Raw genomic sequence first — 24,613 nt, 5'->3', positions numbered from 1 at the left:
TTTTAATCGAACCTGATACAATTAAACTTATTACAAACCATATATTGCATATTAGGTATTATGTTTTATTGGCATGGAACAAAAAATAGGGGCATGTGTTATTTAATAACCATTGATTGCGAATATATTATCCTGAGTATAATATTATTATATAAAATATTCACTCACGAAACCAGAATTAATCTTTATAGATCGTACATTTACTAAAATATCTATTGGATAGCCAATAGTATTATAATTATACTTAATGAAAATACAATCAAATGTACTATTCAATGGAAATCCACCAAAAAAAAATAGGTATAAACATACATCTTATTAATAAATGAGATTAAATATTCGCATACATTTTAGCATGAATAGATATAAAGTAAATTAAAAACAGAAAAAGTTTTGATTATAGACATTAATAATAATTATTTTTTAAGACAGTAGTTACCGAGTCACACTGTACAATTCGTATGACCGTTGGGATATTATCTCTGTTTCTCAGTACAAAATACAGTAATTTAGGTTAAAATACTTACTTCCATAACTCTGCTGTAACTGAACTGGTGATGTACTAGACAAGATTGATAACTTTAAATTTGATAAATTCACTATTTAAACGATAGAAACATAAAATAACACAATAGTAGTCAAAATCGCGCGCTTTGAAAGACGAAAAACAGACATCAGTCACATATGAAGTGAGCGTCATTAGAAGTAGACAGCGCTATATGAAAGCGATATGCGAGAGTGAGACCGAGCTATTCTATTTGACATTCGGAAAATAAGCACAAAGCAATCGTTGCGAAACATGGCGTATTCGGAGTTTTTAAAAAAATATCTCTGTTTCTACATGAAAATATACAATTTTTATAAATGATTACGGTGTAGTTAGACAAAAGAAATATAACTGCATTAAAATGTCGATTTTGACAAAAATGGATATTCGGAAAACAAGTACTATAGCGACGATACACAATGGACAGCGTTTCTCATAATATTTTATGGAACTTTCAAACATATTTTGAGATGCAAAAATGAGCGAAATACATCGTAGAAACAATATCTATACATAGTGAATACCAGTGGTGAGGGGCGGAGGTAGGCTGTTAAGATTCAACATAAATAGTGCACACTAAACTTTGCCAGTCATACTTATTTGTTTTCAGAATACAATTTGCAGATGGTTCTTGGTTAATTTTTAAAATTCAATTAAACCCTGCTTAACCAAACCATAATAGTTTAGAATTCTGATATACTATGGCCGATTCGACAAAAAGAGTGCACACCTTTTCAGTCATACCTATTGGTTTTCATTGAATTAAGAATACATACAGATGGTAATGGTTAGTTTTTTAAAATTCATTAACCCTGCCTTTTACCAAAAGCGTAATCGATAAAAAATATTCTTTTATCTATAAAATATCTAAAATTATGCTATTAAATTAGAGCTTCCAAACCGGTTATAACCGAAAACCTGGTAATTTCACGTGGTTAACCGGTTAAAATTATTAGTAGGTATCTAAGTATATGAATTAAAGAGACAAACAGCCAAAATAGCATGTGAAAGCTTTTTCAAAAACGTCACGTCGTAACAAAAATCCACAACTGTCTTACACATATAGTAATAAAATTGCCTGCCTAAATTACTTTATTACCCACCCTTTAAATGGCTTACTTTACTATTTCCAAGAATAAATAATAGCGACGCGGCTTTTAAGGATTACGCGTGTGTCTCAGGTGCATGTATCGGACGAAGTGTCTCACGGCCAATCTGTAGATAGAGAGCTGTGGGATAATATTCACAACTTCCTTTGCTTAATCCCCAAATTGAGTACACTTGTCTTGCCCGTAAATAATTTTGCCTTTATAAAAATACATTATTGTAAATATGTAAATAATGTAAATGACAAACGTCAAAATAAAATGGTAACATATTAAGTAGACATATTATAATGTTACCATGACGTACCGTGTCGTGTCGTGGCAAAAATATTGTTTTGATTTATGCTCTTTTCAAAAGTGTATATTATTATTTGTTTTTATTATTGAATGATTGCAAAATCAAATAATATATCCTCATTATGATTATTTTAATCACTACTTTGTTGTTAGTAGGTATTAAGGTGATACATCAGTGAAACGGCAAATAATTTTCAACTATAGGCGCGATGAAATTTTGGACTCGCTCGCATTCTTAGAGAGAATGTTCAGATGGAAAGACGTCACTTTGTTTCGCGATGGCGACGGGCGTATTAATTCTTAAATCGTGTAAAGATGACTAAAAACGTTACCCATTTACTTTAAAAAGAAAACATGTCAATGAATATATTATTATTGTTACTAATAGAACAATAAACAGAACATAAAATGGACGTATGTTGGGTTTGTATGACAAATTATATTTCGTTTGGCATACGTCATTTGCACCCGCAACCCGCAATCCGTGCATCGCCTAGCCACGATCTTTTTAGACCGTGACCTTAAGATTCATGTTGTCATTGAACGGATTTTCCAAAAATATCAAAGCTATGAAATTCTAAAAAGAAATTAAAAATTAATTGACTAGCTACTTAACCACTTTTTATTTAAGTGATAATATGCTTTTAAATAAATTAGTACTTAGTAGGTATATAAGTGTTATTTGAAAAATAATAATCATTATGTTTTTCATCTAGCGTGTTGGTACAAAATTATAATCATAATATTAAAAAAGAAAGGTAGGTAAATACTTCATAAAAATTAATTCTTTCTAGTATTAATTGCTGACTTACTGTGGATTATTGATTATTAAAATGCCAAAAATTTTAAAAAGATGAACTATTAGTAGGCATTGTTTATAACTACTTAATTTACCATAGACCAGGCATGTCCAATTTTAAATAGGCTGTGATTAACTATCCACTATCCTATATCAGAATGCAGTGATCTACCGCACTCTAACTTTGTCATTCTTCAACTTATGTAGTTGGCTGAATATAGTGAGGCATTACAAATTAAACAACACGTTATCACCGGCCTTCTTCGCGCTTAGGCGGAGATGGCAGACCGTGATAATGTCATGGCCAAAGAATCGGGGGTGGGAGACAGAAACGCACGGTGTATGCTGTTGATGCTGGTTTATTTTCTCGTATTTGCAGGGTATTTGCGATTTGGCGGGCTGCAGACGTGATGTCGCGGGCTTGGCTGCTTGGGCTTCGCGTCCGAGGCGAGAAGAGGCGATGCTGGCTGTCTGGCGTCCGATGCGAGAGAGTTTTTTTCGCGCGCGTCCAGCTGTCAGATTGCCGGCATCATCGCGCTCTCTGTTTTACCGATGGATTGAGTAGTGGCGGTGCTATCGGTGGACCGCGTCTGTTTTGGTGGGAGCGCGGACGAATTTGAATTTCGGATTTTGAGGCGGGCTCCGCTCGGCCGAGGGCTGCGAGAACCGCGAAGAGTGGACGTAGGCTGTGGTGTTTTGGGAAAGATGATGGTTCGGTCCACCCTTTGAGGTGGTCTCCTGTGGGAGACCTTCATCTGGTATCAACTTCTAGCTAAATCCCCAATTTCCCATTCGTTGTGAAAATGATGAGATTGGACTTCTTTCGGGCAAACATTGTCAAATTATTATTAGAGTTCCACCCATTTACAAGTTTTAGGCACCAAACGCTATCAAAAACAAATGTCAAAAATAATACTTCAAATCTATCAAAACTAATGTTTTAACAATATTATATGTAGGTCAACAACAATTATTGTTAATAAAGTTATTTATATTATGTACCGCATGAGTGAGTTATAACGTGTCACATGATCTTTTTCAATAATCCAGAGCATGAACATGGACGTAGTAGATTCAGCAAGTGGATAACATAATATTATGTTGATACCGCCTAAACCATGGCATCCTCAGGAGATCCAAGGCCATGAGGCCTGAACCATGATTGGGCGGATTCATGCAGACATGAGCAGATCGACTGCGAGACAGAAATTTCTAGCCCGTAAGCTTAGATGTATGAAATTTTATAGTCACCCTTTTGCAACTTCTACAAAATTTAATAGAATCATTCTAACCCTTAATGTATATTAAATCCTGCATTTTTTTATACCTACATTAATTCTAGAAGCAAGCGAAGTAAAACCTAGCGTCATTATAAATTCTATACTTACTCAATTTTAAACATACAAGCAAGCTGTAATTTTAAAGCCAATAAATATTACATAGCAAACGATTTTATAGTTACCTATATAACTTAAAACAATTGTCAGCACAACACTTTAGATGCCTAAAATAATAATTATTAATATAATCTTTTAATATTATTACATAAGCCTTCATCCAATTTTGACCAATATTAAAATTCGTATACTTATATAAATATTGGAAGCAAAGTCCCCAGCCATACAATGTACCTAATACCTAGAATACCTTGTCTCTCGTGTCGGTCGCTCAGAGCCGACGCACCTCCGCAAATTTATTTATTTTATAAATATTTTTGTTAAATGTTTTATACGCTGTACCTTTACTGTAAATGTATTCTGAACAATAAAAAGCACTGTTTTCGCCGTAATTCCGCGTTGTCAATCAAGCATAGCATGTCCCCGAAAGAAGAAGCCTGCTGACGATAACCATGACCTTTACTTCATCAGGTGGGTGGTCCAACGCATCCTACGCCCCCACCCCCTCCTTTCAGAGGTGACAATGTTATATCTCATTAATCGAGATGTGGCTAGAATCCACGTCTAATTGTAAAGTCAAAGAGAAAAATGTGCAAAAAATAATATCGAAAATACTTGAAAATTCATTTTTTAAATACGACGGTTATAAACGGTTACCCAGTTAGTTATTCGCAAAATAACCGTTAAGCAGGTAGTATTTTTCCTCTGGTTAATTGGAAGCCCTACATTATAATATCATACATAATTTTAGATATTTAAAAAAAAAAATGAAAATTTTTTAATTATTAGGTATATACTACGGCTAGGATTAGGCAGGGTGTAATTGAATTTTAAAAACTAACAAATACTAGGTCTATACATTGTAGTCTTAGTTAATGAAAACAAATACGTTTGACTGACAAAGTGTAGTGTGCACTAGTTATGTCGGATCTCAACAGCCTACCTCCACCCTTCGTCACTGGTGAGTACCAAGTGATAACCAAGTAAACACTGTATCCCTTGAAAAGATTAAAATCGGTTGTATCCACGCTAGGCCAAAATATATTAAATAACATACGTTTTATATCCTGAAACAAGTTCCAAATAATTTATCGGAGTAACATAATTTGTCCTTTTGGCTTCATATAACATCGTCAGAGAGTATTGACTCACCGACGTATGAATTATGGACATCAGCGACGCTACGGAAGCTTTTAATTTTACTTCCAGTGTTAAATCTACTGACGTTGTTACGGTCTGGAAAAAATATATATCACACAAAGATAATTCACATATAAAAGTTGTATGTATTTGTGAGTATAGTAATATGCAGAGCGGTATTGATAAATAAACTAATAAATGATAAACTGAGGTAAAAGTAATGTAAATTTACCTGTTCTTCTGTTATAGACGCAATTAGACTGAACCCAGTAAGAAACTTAAAAGCGACTTCCAGTAAGGCTTCTCGTGGCCATTCCATAAACCAATCTATCGTTGTGCAACTGATCAATGCTGGATATTGTCGCAATCGGCTCCTGCAAAGTAGCAGTCAATTTTATCTATATTCTTGCAAATATATTTAAAAATATTTTTAGGGTTTTGAATGGCACTAACTATAGTCGAACTCGGTTACTATGACCTCGGACATAGCGAGATCTCGGATGTAATGAGGAAACATTCGTTGACATTTTGGTTTATGATTTTCACCATACATTCACTGTTATAACTAGCAACTTATCGGATATACCGAGCTAAAATACTGTTAATGTGTTGATCGTTTAAAAACATTTCAACCCTAAGTAATAAAATCCGATCGGACAGGATGCAGCTAGGGTTGGATTACGTTTATGAAACTAGTTAAGTGTCTAAGTACCTACCTAATTGGTGTTTCGCCGACAATAATAAAAAAGTATCCACGCATATGGTTGAAAAATCCAAGGTTTGTGAAGTCCGTAGATACCTACTATTACCAAACGAAACCCCTAGCACGAAAACGTTTCAAATTCCAAATCAGTAATCTACCAACAAATTTAAAAACATCATTAAAATATCCCCGACGAATATTATAAAATAAAATATACTCTGCAAACGCAATACGCTCTCTCAACGTATCTTCAGATCTAGAATCAACTACCTGACCCTCCATTTCTCGGAAAGGATAGTTGGTCCCGAGGACTCCGGACCAAAAATTACCGTAATATTTTCGAAAGTTTGTCAAGCGATTTCCCCCTATCCCGCACCCCTCTCATACCGCGCCTTCCGAGCGTGAATGTACCCCCGCTCTTAGTATTTTTTAGATAATTGTTGAACAGTTCGAATCCTCCCGTGAAGGCGGAAACGTGCCTAGGATCACACATTCGGCGTGATCCGGCCGACTGTTCTCAGCGCCAAATGCAAAGCCTCGCTTGTCTCAATATTGTAAATCAGTGAACCCATATGTGTTATTGTGTTAATAATAATTCGTATAACCACCCTTAAAGCGAATTGCGCACCTGACAAAGTGCTCCCGTGTTAATCCCGGCAATGTGCCTAAATAAATTAATTCACCCCAGTGTCAACGCCGAATAAATTAAAAGTGGTATGACGATGGACACGTAATAATAATGTGTCTTCTCTGTTGTAACTAATGATGTAAGATTACCAATGCCTGTATATGTTTTAGTGTAAATAAATTGTAATTCTGCACGGAATTATAAATTAAATTTCTGTGTAACTAATCGTGCCTGCTATGATGTCTCCACTTCCCAAACATAAATAATGCTTAAGGGGACGCTCTACAGAAATGCCCTTGAGAATTGAAAATATGATATTTTTATATGTGGTCCGAAATAGTTGGTCTACTAGTAATATTAAAAATTCGCCGCCGATGCGTGCCTCAAAAGTAATGGTCACTAAATTAAATTTAAAACAAACAAACTCTCTCACAACTAAGCGAGTATGGGGTGACCAAAAAATAGTATCTTCTAATATACTTAAATGTTACTAAATTCAATATGTTAATCAGCTGTTTGGTGGGAAGTATTGCAACCAATATGGTGGATATTGTGACGTTTTTAAACTTAGAGTTTAGTTTAGTAGTTTAGAAACTTATAATAGATTAATAACTTTTTAACCTGAAATTGTACGAGAACTAAACACACGAAGGATGTTGAAACACATAATCTACATACATTTTTATTTCATGTGCTATCCAAAAAACATTATTAACGAATAGTATTTATTTTGAACGTGTAAGACCTACATCATTATTAAAAGAAATAGGTAAGTATTATTTAATCCTAATGCATATTTTTAAAAAACGTAGAATATATCTAGTGATGTACTCGATTAGTTTAAGTTTAGTCTGACACTTTTACAAACTAATAACGCAACTTTTTTATAATATGAACTAGTGAAACAATAGATAGGTACCGTTATTGTATTTTGTTGGTTGAGTAAAGCCAATGCAAGAAATAATTTACAATGTCTAAAAATAAAAATAGCAGGCACCCTATATACTTTTATTATTTTTCACATCGTTTTACATTCGGCCGGCCGGCGAACAGCGGTGACGGAACCAAATAAATCATTGCAATGAATTGCTTTACCGACAATAATTATTATTATGTTTTTAAAATAAAATCTTCGATGACCAGGGATTTTGTTGTAAATTTGATTTAAAATTACGTGGTACTCGCTCTGTGGACTCTCTTCGATTGAAATATGAATCACACTGGCCCCTGTTATGCCCACTCTTAATGAAGGATTTCACCAGCCTACACGTGAGTCCCTTTTTGAGGTATTACTACCAGCGTTCATTACAATAAACAACTTCTTTTGTAGTTTATGAATGCCATGCTTGTTTCAGGGATTTTTACGATGGTTTTCAGATTTTTTATTTTCGACTTTTTTTGTAATGTGACCGCTCATTTAAAAATACCTATTCTCTGATTATATCAAAGAATAGGTATTATTATAACGAGTAACGCTTATAACGAGAAAATTCAGTCGGTCCCATCTTCCTCGTAATAACCAAGTTTGATTGTATTCTCAAATGTATAAAGTGTATAAAATATATTGAAATATGCTCATATAGATATTTTTCACCAACCTGAATATATCACCAATCGGACTCATGCATACCACAATATGTAAATTTTCACGAACTTTATCAACCAAATATAAATAGGTGTTCTCATTTGTTTGCAAAATCCTTGCTTGCTTCATGGGTTTCTCAAGAGAATTTCTTATCTAAAAAAATATTATATAAATCATCAAATCGATCATTAAAAAATCAACAACCAGTGGCGGTCGGCGATTTTTAGGATTGTAATTTTTGAGGGTGCGCTGGAAACTTACCTTATTGAAAAATGAAATCAATTCGGCGTTATTTTTGATTCGACAATACTTTATTTATAACTTTTTTAAACAGTCTTATTGACATTTGAGAAATTATCTGTATATTTTACATTTAATAAAACATGTTGCGAGTTACCTACTTAAGTCTTTCTTGATTAAGTTTTAAGAAATGATTTTTTCTCTTATAGTAAAGGAAGCCATCTTCATCATTTATAATACATTATCTTTAGCAATAGAAGAACAATCAATCAGTTCATACTGCGCCTAGGTTCATTTTAAGTAAACTAAATATATTGTCAGGGCGTAAATGATTTGAGTGAAGATGACGTATACGTACATATTGGCAATATGAGCACATTAGTTTATGGTTTGCATTACAATTAGTGAGTGATCATATTAAAAACATATGATTTACGATGTTTCATAACAATGCAAGCAGTGCAGTGCACTTGTATGATGTTAGACCAGCCGCTGCTTGTCACAACTATTATGTTCTATTACAGCAATCAAAAACTCAATTTTTTACTTACGTCTTCGAATTCATCCGGTTTAAATAAGTTAGTCACTTCCCCACTGCTTAATAAATTGTTCACAACTTCCGTGAAATTCTCGTCAATGATCTGTGTGTCACTGAAGAGGAAAGTGGTCGGTTTATCATGCACACCAGTCGATGTGTAAAGATCTTTTAAATCTTCACGAAACTCTTTCACTCCATAATTCTTTCCAATGACAATTTGAAATGTGTTGTATTCACAAATGTATGATGCTAATCTGGTTAAACTTTGTCGACCTGAACCACCTGGATTTTATTAATGGCATTAGGAAAGATTATTGAAATAGATCCATATTTACATACATTTAGTCTAATTTAAATAGGTGTACAAAATATTTTTTATATATCTACATACCTATTTCACTTTTTCATCTTTTAGGTAGATTACACATTACATTACATCACAATGTTTCTATCCTTAGAAGATCATATTATGGGCCTCCACAGAGTGGAAGTTGTATTAGCAGATTTTTATTTTTGTGAAATTTGGATGAACAACCTATTAGGCTATGTAAGTAGGTACACTATTACTAAGATTTCTACATTAGCTTCTCTTTATGAATATAATTAATTAATACTCATTTTTGCATCATACCTATTCCAACTAAAAGCATGTTTCCTCTTTGCTGCGAAATAACCCTTACAATCTTAGCGATGTGTTCAATAGCATCTTTGAACAAAACCAAATCCATTCGAACAATTCCACCCGATGAGTTGTACTCTTCGAGTTGGCGTTCGATGAACTTCCTCAAAACGTCACTATTAGGAATGTCTTCATATACTTTGAAAGGGTTTATGAAATCTCCAAATACTGGCGGCTGCTTCCCTGGACAAAGGTTGTTGAATGTTACGTCGAAATATTTCTCAAGCGTATCACTTGCGAGATTTACAAACCAATTCCTGTCACTGTAATAAGTAAAAACATAATTAGTATTTTTTCTCATTGTGAAAAGGAATCCACTAACACTGTAATACATAGAGAACAACTCACATGTCATCTATTAGGCGATCATAAAATACTCTGAATGTTTCATGTATCCATAACCGTAATAATGTACTCTTTGTAGTCTGGTAATCCTTATTACTTCTAAGCATTCCCTAAAAGAATACGAACCATATTTTTAACAAGTTTTAGTACTTACTATGATAAACAAAAATGCCATCACAATAGACGACCCACCTGAAAAATTCTAGAGATGTCTCTGAGGTTAAACAGGTAGTGCATTTTTTTAGGTGTCGGTAAAAGTTTTGCCACCACTCTGTCAAAAATATCAATCGTCGCATCCAAGGCAATTTTACCTGAAAATAAAATTCACATCAGTAATTATAAGGTGCAATGCATACTGACAATTAAATCGACACCAATATAAATCTAACTTAGTTATCTGTGGCAGCGTTTTTCATGCTTTCCGAGTTAGCCATACATCCATATCTGGGAATACTATATCTATTAATTTTGATGATACTCGAGTATATCGTTTAGCAGGAAATACATACTAATTCCTTTAGTTTCTTCATCAAAGTCCACAAAGTGCTGAGAGATCATTGTGCCGAATATGTTAACAAGCTGGGAGTGCGAAGGAGACGGGAGATAGAAACAGTGGAACTCGGAAAGGAGGCGTGGGGGAAGGGGAGACCGAGCGCCTCCGGGAGGGCCCACTGCACCAATCACTATCATCTCCTACACATTTAACATAATTCAAAGGTTTTAATAAATCATTATCAGATATATAATTAATAAGTAGTAAAGTACAACTCTTCGATAGTTTATTTTATAATCAGAAAGTCTTGTCAGATTTTATTTATGTAGAAAACATTGTATGAAAAAAATAAGTCTAAGACAATATAAAACAATATTAAAAGTACTATCAACTCACCCTGATATATTTCTTTGTTTGTTTTTCACGATCATACCAAAAAGCATAATCTAACCACTGGCGAATCAATTCAAGCGGAGGCTGTGACCCGTATTCATCACGTGCTGGCATATTCATGTCGTCCATGAAAGAAATCATTTTTTTACCTGAAAGTTTTCATAGATTTCAACATTCTCATTCTCAGTGTCATAAAAGAATAATAACGGCTTCGATTGAGTGATGATAATATTTACTTCCAAACGGCAAATAGTTTCCTTTCGATCTTTTTTCTAATCTCGCCTCGATCATGTCTTGCACATTTGTGGATGTCGTTTGAGCCGACATATTGATGATCAGGTTGCTGTAGTGATTCCGATCAAAATTATTTATAACGCCTTGAATCAGGGAGGTTTTGCCTGTACCCGACGGTCCACCCAGCAAAATTCCAAATCCGGCTTTTATAAGCGACGAAGAAATATTTTGGATTCTCAATGACTCTACAGTAGGAACTAAGATGGAATGAAAACCTAATCTGAAAGATAAATAATGGTACTTTTAAAATTATACGTTGTCCCATATACGAACAAAATATTTGACAGGTCACAAGACAAGATAACTGTAAAAAATTTCAGGATCTGCTTAAATACGAAAGTACACCAATATTACATCAACCTTGAAAAATGATTTAAGAAAAGCTAGACAAAATGACTTCCATATTGTTAAAATGTTACGTTTTCTGTATTCCACCTGGAGAGTTGAAAATCTCACCCCCTCTTTTATCTACATCTCTATGCCACCGCCCCGCTCCCTCTTTCAATATATATCATAGATCCATTCTACATTCCTTCCATCTATGCTTCCATTCTTTCACATTACATACAGGCTCATACAGCGCTCTGATGCATTGGCTAACATATAGAAGTTACACTAGTTATAATATAATACTTGAAAAATGTTTATCTGTATCAATAGCATAGCCCCCACATCCTGAAGCGGGGCCCCCCTAAGCCTGGGCCCCCAGGCTAGAGCCCTATCAGCCCCCTTCCTTGTGGGGGCCATGATCATAGCATCATGGCATGGATCAGTGGCATGGCATGGATCAGTGGCATGGCATGGCCTAGCTAGACTCCAGAAATTAAAAAAATTATTAATAATATCAAATTATTATAGTTTTAGTAGTTTGTTTCAGTGGCATGTGAGAGGAGGGGTACAATACAAAAAAAAAAAAATATGACACTTCACTGTGTATAATATGTAGGTTACCGACCACGGGTCAGTATTATACTTTGTGACTAGGATCGTCAAAATCGGCACCTTAAAGTTAGGCGCGTATCTTAGGGACTTATGGGCCTAAATATCATTTTGCATCGCGCTCTATTATTTATCATTCTCCAGCAGTGATACAAATCCCTAAATTCTGGCAATATTAAGGCACAAATTTTCTTCATATGTATTATGATTCTTTACGCTTACTCAATATTGTACCGCCATGTTTCAGAGAGGTTTTCTTCCCACGGAATAAACTGTCGACGTTTCGGATCCACAAAATAGTCATAGACCGTCCCTTTAATTGGAAAAATTCCTTCCACCTCACGCAGCCACACGTCAAATTTTTTCTGGCTCTCTGCTTCGAGCGTCGCTCCGACTGACCATATCAAACTAGAAACAAAATCATAACATGCGTCATCTAAATAATATATGTACATATTGTATTATAATACAATTCGATATATGTAGGTATATAAATTAAAAACATTGAAGCTTACCAAAACAAAAACCACATTTTGTTTTGATATTCGCATAGTTGATCATCACTGGATAGCCCGGACAAAATTGGAGAGGTTGGAGCAAAAATAGTCATCAAACGGCACAATGATCGCACTCCGGTTAACTCTTGACCTTCAACGCCCGAACCCTCTTTCAGATGGAGCCTTTTAAACTCCAAGCTAATTTCCACATATTTGTCAAAAAGCACACTCAGCTAAAAGTACAGAAATATTAATTTACTTAATGCAAGAGTGCTCAGCGTACCAGAGGCACTTGCGATTAAGCTGTTTTAATTAATCAATATAAAAATATTAATATTGTGACCATCCGAAATTAGAATCGATATAAATAAATTGATTTCAAGTTATATACATTTTAATTTTTTAGGATAATCAATATTTTTAGCATCTTAAAACATGAATAAACTTTAAAATAATTAATAAAAGTATGATAAATTATTATTTGACCTCAAAGCTCACAATACCGGAAGACTCAGATCCGTATCATTCAACGACAAGAATTAAAACTAAATATTAGGAAACGTCTTACATCTTCTCTGTAGTCAATTTCTTTCACAGTCTCTAGCCAGGAATTGACAAAAGGTCTCCAGCCCCAATCTTTATAATCGTTGTAAACCATTCCACATCTCGATACGGTCGCAGGTGACGCTACAGAAAGGTCGCGAGCCTCAAACAGCAAGGAAACCTGTTTGAGTAATATGATTGTAACAGATTATAACATTATTTACAATATGTCATGGTCAATATGTATTTGTATTGTTGTTAATTACCATTGGAGGCATGGAAATTCGTTCGCTGTTTATCAATGTGAGAAGTTTATTATCGTCCATAACAGAATTCAAATTTTCAATCCATACTGCATCAACGGGACCATCAAAAACTATCCATTTTTGTTCAGGAGTCTCTTCTGAAGTTGACGAAGAATGAAAGAATTGTAATAAAATATATTTTAGGCCGTATTCATCAAGGTATCAGTTAGGTACAGCAAATAATAGACATATCTCTTGTAAATGTATCATATATATAGCCGTAAACAAACAATTTCAAAAACTTGATAAGTACAACACTTTAGGAACTACATAATATGTATTTGCGTATAGAACAGTTGGGTATAACCTGCCATGCCATTCGTTGCAGCTCACCGACTAAATGAAACATACCAAAACATTCCTAGGAAATTATAATAATTATCTACACTATTTGGGACCAAGTGTCATTTATAACGGTTGAAAATAAAAGAAGTTTGGAGAGATTTGAAAGAATGTACGTTGAAATAAAAACAATATTAAACTAGGTATAATAAGTAGGCACATCATAACAAATAATACAGAAATTAAAATGTTACATTTTTTCCAAAATTACGAGTAAATTGCAAATTATAATGGAAAATCTACAGAATATATTATTTTACCATACTTACATGTAATATAAACATTAAATTAAATGAATAATTTCAATATTATAATAGAATAATTTGAAAAAGTAATATAACTACGGACGTCTTATGTACCAAAATATGGCCTTATTCTCAATTAAGTATACAGCCACAACATTTACAATAATCCCCTTTACAGCATTAATATATTTTATGTGATCATGAAATGTAGATTCATATGAAGAGAAAAGACAGAGTATCATAATTTAATTTACACAATTCCTACAAAGTTTACAGATTGTTCAGGCTAAGCTCCTAAAGATACCCCAAATTCTTAATTTATTACTTTTATATGGCAAGTGGGCACTTATTCATAACTTTTATGGTTTATTATGCTGGAACAGATATCATTGATATACTCTGTAGTGCAGAGTTATATAATTGTCCTCTCTGTAGCATAGTTTGAATATGGAATGAATGTGTATTCCATTATGTCATCATCAACATTAGAATGATAAAGGGAAATACTTTGATACCTTGACAAACTTTCCTCATTATGGAAGAAATAACTCCGTCTGTCCATTCAGCTGTACTCAAATTGTACTCTCCATAAAGCTCGGATAGACTCAAAGCTTTTGGGTTTATAGGATAGTAGTAGGCAGCTTCATATCCGGGTACAGATTGTGCTTTCAAGCTAGTCAAAGTGTTCATCAGCATACGCCAAGTAACTGACTTAGCAGTGTTCGTATCGCCGAGTATCATTGTAGAATGCCGGGAATTCTATAGAGACAACAACAGAAATGAATTTGAAAGAATATGTAAATAATATTGTAATAATATTTTGTAGATGTATGCAAAATATTTACCTTTGTTTCCATAACTTGTATAACTTTTTGCAACGCAATAGGTATGGGCTGGAGCCGTGCCAATTTCATTTGCTCAGTGATAGCATTATTTATCAAGTCAAAGTCTAATGATGGAGTTTCGCTATCGGGAAAAATATCTTTTATTATTCCATCAAACAGCGGCACGTCTTTTGCCGTCAGCCTCGCAAAATTCATATCTCTCATTGCCAGTATTATGATCTGTAAGTTCACAATACATATTATATCAGATTGACAACTAAAATCTTATCAATAAATACAGAAATAAGTGAAGTCATAAAAAATTGATTTCTCAAAAACCTCTTGTTCGGGTAGGTTGGGATAATTCCTCCGTTTAACACCGGCATATCTTAGTAATGCTACCATAGATCGCAGACCAAAGTCATAATGATCTTGTTTTGATAGCTGACGTTTTGCCAGTTCATATAATGTAAAAACCTGAAAATAACATATCTAATTAATAATTTTTATTAAACAATAATTTTAAAATTAAATTAAATATAGATTTTCTTTATTATTTTGACTAACACAAAATGTATTGATAGAAAGGCTGTTAGGAATGAAATGAACATATTAAAAAAATGGTTGCTAGCTTAAAAAGTACCTTCTTTGCATTATTTTTATAATCTTGAAATCCATCACTAAAAAGAGTGTTTTCAGCGATTATAAGATTATCAGGCACACACATTGAAATTGGTCGAAACATTGATTTTAAATTATCTGGTAATTCAGTTCGCCCTGCGTATCTGTAGCAAAAAGGTAAAAACACTCTGTTATAGCTTTGTTGCAAAACACACATTGAGTGTTATTTGCATTTCAAATTAAGAATTTTAAAGCCAGTTTGATTTTCGAATTGTACGATTATACATGTGGTAGTATTGCAAACAAGTTCATTATTTTTTTTTCTATTGATAGCCCTCAAAACAAAATGGCGGCTCACATTCTAATTTTAAGTCCGTTACTTTGATTGTATAACCTACATATGCATTTCTCGGTGTTTTCTGTGATTAGGTATTCACTTTAAAAATAATTGTCAATATATTGCATTAACTGCTGAATTGCTAAAGTTCATATACATAAATCTGCTTTGATAATAATATGGAAATATATGATACAGGAGGACCTCGACTTTCGCACATAATTGGTTCCTGAAAAGGTGTGCGAATGTTGAATGTTCGAAAGTAGAGGGAAGTAAAAAAAAATTAAATTGTGTGTATTTTGAAATATTTATTTATCAAGTAAATATAAGATGTTTAAGAGACATGTTTAAGTGGGGTTTGCGGGTGTTTCCCTTAAAAAGTTATCAAGAGTTAACTGTTTGCCACTCTTTTTTTCTTATTTTAAGTGGCAAATCATTAACTTTACAATATTGCTTACCTGCTGGGACGAAATGTAAAGTGAACCAATCTTTTAATATTAACGCAGTAAACCAAGGCTTTTTTATTTGATTACTGAAAGCAATTTTTTATCCTTCCCTTTCAATGCTCTGGGATTTTCTTGTTGATAAATTAACATTGGCATCAATTTTAAATCACCAGCCAAGTTTACACCAAGAAGCAATGTCAATCGGTTTTAAGAAGGTTTATGCCCAGGGGCAACTGATTCTTCCTTAGATAAGAATGTACGACTAGGAATTTATTCCAAAATAAACCTGTGTCATCTACATTAAATATTTGGCTAGAGGAATATTCTCCATCTTCAATAATTTTGGATAATGAGGAAATAAATTCTTTTGCAGCATCTGTATCCGAATCAGCCGATTCTCCAGTGAATTTAATATAAACCAACCGTTACTTGCTTGAAAAATCGTGTTGGAATCTTCTTTTTCTACCCTTCCAATCTTTGTACAAACTAAGAGCCTTCGCTTGAATAATTGAAATATTCAGAGGGACATCTTTTTGATGTTGGTCGTCGATCCATGATGACAAATATTTTTCCATTTCATCCATAACTATGCCGTGTCTTTTGGAAACAACCTTTAAAGATAATATATTTCCACAATTTTGAACGTATTCCTTAATTTTATTTTTCAAAATTGAACATATCGTAGTAGACCTGTTTGTATCATACGAACGTCCGATTGAAGCAAAAGATTCACTGCAATCAGAACGTCATGTGAAGTTTATAAGTCCTTGATTTCTTTTTGTTCGTATCAACACTGCAGTTCTTCCGTTTCTCACTCATGTTTATAAATTTTTAGGGTGAAATATTTGAAATGAAGAAAATTAGCAAAACGCACAACATGACACGCCCGCACGCGCTCCTGCGCAAGACTAAACCTATCCTAGCTAGCTCACAAGCAAAGTGACGGGTGCGAGCAGGATGCAAGTGACGCAAGAAATGCACTTGCTTGTGAGCGAGCGAGAAGGTGATATCTTAACCCCACGGCCAGCGCGACGTTTTAAAAAAACGATTTTTTTTGAAATGTGCGAAATAGCGAATTGTGCGAAAGTCGAACGTTCGTAAGTCGAGGTCCGCCTGTATATTATATTGTAATGTCTTAATATTAAAGTCGAATTTATTTATACACTATCCAATCCAATAAATTTAAGTGAATACAGCATAGAGCTTTAGAATATTGCCATGTTTTCAATTAACTTATTGGGTGAATATGAAATTATAGTCACTTGTAACTAACTTAATCAATAGACCAGAGGTCCTTTTTCAATTTCTAGTTTTTAGATAAAATAATTAGCTTAATTTCTAGCTTCAATTTCTTTCACTAAGGGTCCATCTCTATATATTTATAGGTTTGTTCAACGTCTTTGGCTACCTATTTTAGAAGCTATAGGTTATCAATAAGACTGTGTAAAAAAATTTAGTTGTGTCACAAATATTCCGTATAACTAATTTACTCACCCAGGATTCATGGTTATAAAAATTCCACATGCGTTATCCAGTCTAATTTCACTACCTTCGAAATTGAACATCTTCAGTCCTTGGGACAGTGCAAGCAAAATCGACAAGATCTGCTGAGCGACAACAGAGAGTACCTCAATATTAATTCTGTTAAACTCGTCAAAGCAACCCCAACAACCTGATTGAGCTATGCCTGGAATGAAATAAAATCAACGTGAACTCAAACCGGTACCCATCAGATTCCGGCCAGTGTGTTATTGGGTTAGTGCGTCCTACCTAATTATGACGAAATTAAAATTAATTAGTAGTCATGCAATGTAATCACTTTACAAATTACACTAATATTGATGGCTGCATGATTACTAGCGAGCATAAGGAATCTCTCAAAATTTTAGTCTTAAGGTACTTGCACTCTCTAATAATTCATTAAACTATTTTTTTTCTTCAACAAATAATTCACAAGATTTGAAAATGTTTGCAATATTGAATTGAATGAATTTCGCTTTACAAGCATCACATTAGTTTGATTTTGCTGTATATGCCATAATTTCTTTCATCTATTATTCATGATTTTGAGGATAAATTTTTAAATATGCGGTACTTCAATTATCATAATCAATTAAAATTGATTGAAAATCAAAAAACAAAATAGCTGAGTGTACTACCGATCGCACTATTATGGGCAACGGAGCACGGCGGTTATATTAGATTTGCGATGTGTGTGTGTTTACTGGTTCGTGATTGGTGCAGTTAGGTTGTGGCGCTTTTGAACTTCACTTATAATGTAAGAGAAGCGGTTATGCATTTGATCGCCGTTTTTGATGGCGATTTTGAATGGCGTTTCTGCGTCGGTTTGAAGTTTATAGGGTATAGAGAGTAAGAAACCGATCATTAATCAATCATTATCTCAAAAATTATAAGGTATGGATAGTGGCGGTCATGCTTTTATACCCCTCACTTATCACAAAAAACTGAAAAGTTGTATAACGCCATGTTCACACGTGTCGATTTTTATCATTGAACTGTCTGTTAAATATTGAATAAGAAATCAAAAGAGATGTTCACACCTATCAATTTAAGTTGAACCTATAATCGTGATTAAGATGACGTCAAGTGGTTGGTTATTCTAGGCAACTTGCTAGGCAACCAGTTGACTCGAAGAATTATTTACTGTTGAATCGACATCAACTTCGTTTCATTCAACTTACGAGTTGATCTACTTTGTTGAAATATGACTACCACTTAAAAAAACTTTGAGCTGTCATTCAACTGTATGTTGAAAAATCGCCACATGAGAACGCTGTATAGGATGAATTACTTTGATTTCGATACTGTTGCACTGTAGAGGTGGGAAAACTGGTCGATTTTGAAGACTAAGTATACTTACTACCAGTATTAAAAAATACTTAGTATCGAAACTTGTTCCAAAATACTTACTAGTATTTGAAATATCGAATAAGAATAGAATCATTAAAAATACATCCGCTTTTCGAAAAGTCCCATTTTCGAGACAGGTACAGCTGGAACTATGGCACTAGTCACTCCTGTTTCAGTAGAAAATACTGAAGCATTAAAAGCACTAGTTTCATTTATCTGTAAAGCATTTTCATTTACAGGTGGAGCTATATTATGCCTGGCAAATTCAATATGAATAGTTGGGTGCTTGCGCTGTAAAAGTTTCTTCAAATTTGACATTGACTTGTATGAATTTTTTATTTTACAAATATTACAGATGGCATAATTTGTAATTATTTCTTTGGAACGATTCCACACGAAACTTAACCTTTTAGTAGCCATTTTTACACAAATTGTTTATTAAGTATAATATAATTATTATCCATTTATACAATCACGCATACAATTTGAATTCAGTTTATGTTTATAAGTTCCAATTATAACACTAAAAAATCGAGAAACTCGACGTGACAAAACCAGATAAACGCGTAGTCAGTTAGCGTTATCAGAACTCGAATACTAGTAAATATTCCTGGACTTGCGACTGACGTCAACTCGATGTAAATTTCATACTCAACTGAAACTAAAACTAATTCCGTAGTATTACTAAACATACGCGAGTAGCGACGTTTGAGGTGATGATTTCATACGTAGCAAGACTACGAACTACCTAGCAGACGGCGAGATCTCATACCATGCGTCGAACTCCGGGACTTGAGACTAACGCCAACTCGATAAAGTCTCATACTCAACTGAAACTAAAACTCTTAAAACTAAAACTAAGACGAACTCAATAGTATTACTATTAAAACGAACATGTGACCATTTCTGTCCTTCACTATACCAACTTTACAACAGAGGAGAAAGGGAGAACAATGACAGTTGAGTATAATATCACGGCTAGACATACGTGTATCATGATATCTCGCTCGCGCGCATTTAATATCAATAGCGTTGAAAGTCAACCAACATCACGGAATGGTGAGTCACGGCGATGATATCATCGAATGCGTTCGAATTCGAACATCTAATACGTTTCAAGTTTCTTGAAACAAGTTTATTGGGCCACAAATACTTAGTATGGGTAGTTTCATCTGAAACTTAAGTACACAAACTGGTGACAGTATTTCCGACTCACCTCTATTGCACTGCATCATAGTACTTGATGATATGCAATAATGGTGCAGTAAGTAATTAATTTTGGCTTTATTTTGTTAATAAATGATGGGCCGGCGAGCCCCTGAGGGCTACCCCTGCGGAACAAATTTAACGCCGTAGTCAGTGTTATATAGCACCTACACAATATACAATATGACAATGACAATGACAATGACAGTTGAGTATAATATCACGGCTAGACATACGTGCATCATGATATCTCGCTCGCGCGCATTTAATATCAATAGCGTTGAAAGTCAACCAACATCACGGAATGGTGAGTCACGGCGATGATATCATCGAATGCGTTCGAATTCGAACATCTAATACGTTTCAAGTTTCTTGAAACAAGTTTATTGGGCCACAAATACTTAGTATGGGTAGTTTCATCTGAAACTTAAGTACACAAACTGGTGACAGTATTTCCAACTCACCTCTATTGCACTGTATCATAGTACTTGATGATATGCAATAATGGTGCAGTAAGTAATTAATTTTGGCTTTATTCTGTTAATAATGATGGTACATACTTATGTTAGGTAATGTAATGTATAGAGTTTAATTAACCTGCAAAGCATTTAGCCATGCTCTTGTAATCCAAACCATCGGAGCAATTGGTAACGACAACCCATCTCGCCATAGCTCTGCCCAAGTCTTTTACCGTTTCAGTTTTTCCCGTACCGGCGGGCCCCTGAGGGCTACCCCCGCGGAACAAATTTAACGCCGTAGTCAGTGTTATATAGCACCTACACAATATACAATATGAAATCATTATACACTTAATAACAAGATCTGTCAACTATTTCATATTTTTTTTAAATTTTTTTTTCACCTATCAGTGAGAGGCGTTATCACAAGTCTACCCGAGTTTCCGATGTACTCATAAGTATAGAGGAATATTGTGTTTGTCTGACGAATAATGCAAATCGAGTTCTCCTGGTCCCAGTAAAATTTTAACTGAGAGAACCATTCAAATGACGAAATATCCTTGCAGTCTAAAAGTAAAAAGAAATACATAATTAATAAACGGTTTCAGTATGATTTTGCAATATTAAGAAATAAATTTTTAAACTGTTTTATTTACTGGTAATAATTTTATTGACTTTCAACGACTTCTCAGAAGAGTGACGACGCGGTCCGAGTAGCTTGGATAGGAGTAATTTGTATGAAGCTGTCTTGTACGAGTGCACTCGGATGGCGCTCGGTTCGAGTGTACTCGGATCGTACTTAGATCGAGTGTACTCGGATCGTACTTAGATCGAGTGTACTCGGATCGTACTTAGATCGAGTGTACTCGGATCGTACTTGGATCGTGGCAACGCGGCTTTAACGACTTACTTGATTTGTATAGTTTATCAACGACATCTCTCGAATGTATCTCAATGACCGCCAGCGCGTTCACCTTCAGTCGGAGTATTTTGGGAATATCTTTACGACTCATAATCAGAAGCGTTTGCAGGATATTATTTTCTTTTTTACGTAGTCTTTTTAGGGGCTTCTTGTCTCCGATGAGTTTACATTGATTGAGAATATGCGTGCAGTCGATAGTCCATTGCATCTAAAAAAAATGTTACCGTACAAGAATATTATTTGACACAATCAATAACTTAAGTGAATTCTTCACATACGTCATGGACACATAAAATAATATAAATTAATATATATACCTTACTGGACGTGATCACAAGTTGGCCCGGCCAATCGTCTATCCATTTTTCTCGTTGAACTCCCGCTTTTTTCAATGCAATTCTTGTCTGAATTAAAACCTACAAATTTTCAATAGTAATTTTTATACATAGAAAAATTCTGAACGGTTTACACATTTATTGTAAACGACAAAATATGAAGTCACAGACCTGCTTAAGAATCGATCGCATACTATCCTCCAGTTTACAGAGCCAAGACTCGGCAGGTCCGTCTAAGACGACTGGCAGTTTCCATTCCAGCATCTCTCCGTCCGCAGATATCATTCCTTTGGCATGAGTTATCTCAGAAGTAGTCTGAACAAAGATAATCGATTATCTATACCTAATAGTATCATTTTATATTAAAATCATAATAAAGGGGAATTTTGAGATGTAACATCTTTTGTCACATCAAATATTCTAAATTTGAAAAAATACATTATTTCTAGTGAATATTTGATGACCAATTTTCGAAACAAATCTAAATAGTGTTGCTGTCAATCATAGTATATGCACTGAAAAATTAGTTGATAATAATTATCATTAGTTATTAATAATTTATACATTGTATACTGTTGGATATAATAAATCTTACACCACATTAAATTTGCTCACATAGAAACCAGTACTGGGCAGCAGAACTATTACATTCTTACAAGACAAAATTATACGAAGCATTGTATGAGAAATAATAAAATATAGGTACTTAAATTTGATAGTTATACACTTTTATTTTCCATACTGATTTTCAAAATTGTTATTTATAACAAGACCAGTTTTATCCTTGAAATGTTTTAATTGGATTAATGAAAGTGAAAAAAAATAATAAGCATTGTATCAAAAGGGTGGTAAATAATGTGTCTTAAATAAGCCGCGCGGCTTAAGCGTTGGACTATCACGCCGTGGGTCTCAGGTTCGAATCCTGGGTCTGGCAAGTACACATATTGTTTTTCAATTTGTGTGTGAGTCATGGTATGGACCTAATAGGTTGAGCAAGTGGCTGACATCCATTTCTCGTAAAAAACAAAATCTGTTAATACAAACCTCTACTTTGTGGAGGCCCATGTGACGATATACGGACATGGTTGGGGGGAAAAAAAAAAAAAAAAATTAGTATGTGTCTATCCGAAATAAGGATGTCTACCTTTTCAATCTTCATTTTGTTGAAATTATCAAACAACTTCTTCAGGTGTATTTGAACAAGGGCAGGTTTTTTAGAATTTCCCAAAATTTCTAATAAATCATCATTCGATATAAAATAGAAACGTGGAAAAATTTGTCTCTTCGTTTCCAAATATTTCTCCAACGTCCGTTGAATACTTTCCAACTTATCGATCATTTTATTCAGTTGGTTAAAAACTCGCGGGAACGGTTCATATAAACAAGCATCCACGGCATTAGCTCCTTTTTGTAAACTACAATTCAAATAAAATTATTTTCACATTCTTTAGATGGGTCTTGAAAAATTTATGTTAGGTGTAAACAAAAAATGTTGTAACGTTAAATATGTATAGTGAACACGACACTTTACCAGCATAACTGTGGCAACGCGTCTTGCTGAAGCCACTCTGCTGACATCGGTATCATATTAACTAATTATTTATGATCAAATTCGAATTGTTTATATCATAAACATATTCTTTCAACTGTCAACAATGCAAACAAACAATTGCCATGCATAAAATACTCAGTATTATATACCGACACCAACACTCCTAGGTGCTACCAGTGATTCCCAACCTTTTTTGTATGGTAGAACTCTTGACGCATTTTGTGAAATCTCACGGAACTGGTCCAAATATGAAAATTACAAAATAATGACTCAAACCTGATTTTTAAATTCCTTCATTTCTAGATGCTACAAAAATGTCTCGCCCACAGAAAATTCTCACTACTTCAATAATAATTATGGCATATCTAAACTAAAATTTCAAAATTTCCCTGTAATGTTTTATAATAGGCCATGTAAAACCTTGTGATTACCATATTACTAAAATGGTTTCAAGTTGTACTTTTTTTGCAAAGTTTTGCGAATTATTGAGGAGCCCCAAGGTTCCGCAAAACCCAGTTGGGAATCACTGCACTACAGCAACAACAATATTTTTTAGTTTTTATTTTTAATTATCTTAAAACCATTTCACTACGAGGAGGGTACTGTTGCAATACTCACTCAAGTCACTCTTCAGACAAAATCGATATCATTAACGTGTGCACTTTAAAAGATTATATAATTATTTCTTTCAGAATCCAAGTATCCGAATAAACGCAGCAACAATGGTAACTTATACCTACATAGCATTAGTAGGTTTCTACCTCGACTTTTTTACCTACATTTATTACAAATAGAACATCAATATCTGATAAAATAATGCGACATAATATAGTTGGAAACACTCACTTGGAGGTTATGTTTTTCCACTCTTCTGAGAGTAAATCAAACTGGTCTGCCTCTACCGGTAACTGTTCTCTTATGTCTTCACCTAAGAAAATGTTTTCCAAATAAAGCCATCTTCTTTGAACTTGCAACGCCATCTGTAA

The 24,613-nt window shown here is 34.1% G+C and overlaps 1 protein-coding gene across 1 annotated transcript in view; it reads right to left on the bottom strand.

Annotated features, from left to right (window-relative positions):
* Positions 1 to 24,613, bottom strand: part of kl-2 (dynein heavy chain 2, axonemal kl-2) — a 79,252-nt gene that overhangs the window by 26,183 nt on the left and 28,456 nt on the right. Inside the window, exons 24-49 of the mRNA XM_085960232.1 lie at positions 24,474 to 24,607; positions 23,220 to 23,490; positions 22,247 to 22,390; positions 22,058 to 22,156; positions 21,729 to 21,948; positions 21,223 to 21,385; positions 20,958 to 21,136; positions 17,778 to 17,970; positions 15,523 to 15,664; positions 15,219 to 15,356; positions 14,901 to 15,119; positions 14,571 to 14,814; positions 13,430 to 13,566; positions 13,189 to 13,344; positions 12,639 to 12,853; positions 12,346 to 12,531; positions 11,127 to 11,404; positions 10,894 to 11,039; positions 10,514 to 10,697; positions 10,197 to 10,315; positions 10,008 to 10,114; positions 9,612 to 9,922; positions 8,994 to 9,262; positions 8,216 to 8,355; positions 5,519 to 5,660; positions 5,204 to 5,382 (exon numbers count right to left, since the gene is read on the bottom strand). Coding sequence (XP_085816358.1) covers positions 5,204 to 5,382; positions 5,519 to 5,660; positions 8,216 to 8,355; positions 8,994 to 9,262; positions 9,612 to 9,922; positions 10,008 to 10,114; positions 10,197 to 10,315; positions 10,514 to 10,697; positions 10,894 to 11,039; positions 11,127 to 11,404; positions 12,346 to 12,531; positions 12,639 to 12,853; positions 13,189 to 13,344; positions 13,430 to 13,566; positions 14,571 to 14,814; positions 14,901 to 15,119; positions 15,219 to 15,356; positions 15,523 to 15,664; positions 17,778 to 17,970; positions 20,958 to 21,136; positions 21,223 to 21,385; positions 21,729 to 21,948; positions 22,058 to 22,156; positions 22,247 to 22,390; positions 23,220 to 23,490; positions 24,474 to 24,607 — 4,715 coding nt within the window. The remainder of the gene's footprint in view (positions 1 to 5,203; positions 5,383 to 5,518; positions 5,661 to 8,215; positions 8,356 to 8,993; positions 9,263 to 9,611; positions 9,923 to 10,007; positions 10,115 to 10,196; positions 10,316 to 10,513; positions 10,698 to 10,893; positions 11,040 to 11,126; positions 11,405 to 12,345; positions 12,532 to 12,638; positions 12,854 to 13,188; positions 13,345 to 13,429; positions 13,567 to 14,570; positions 14,815 to 14,900; positions 15,120 to 15,218; positions 15,357 to 15,522; positions 15,665 to 17,777; positions 17,971 to 20,957; positions 21,137 to 21,222; positions 21,386 to 21,728; positions 21,949 to 22,057; positions 22,157 to 22,246; positions 22,391 to 23,219; positions 23,491 to 24,473; positions 24,608 to 24,613) is intronic.

This window comes from Rhyacophila brunnea, unplaced genomic scaffold, assembly GCF_057557595.1.
Source record: "Rhyacophila brunnea isolate RB1 unplaced genomic scaffold, BYU_Rbru_1.0 scaffold_11, whole genome shotgun sequence".
NCBI lineage: Eukaryota > Metazoa > Arthropoda > Insecta > Trichoptera > Rhyacophilidae > Rhyacophila > Rhyacophila brunnea.
Note: the sequence above shows the minus strand (reverse complement) of the source record. Positions and strands in the feature narration are given on the sequence as shown.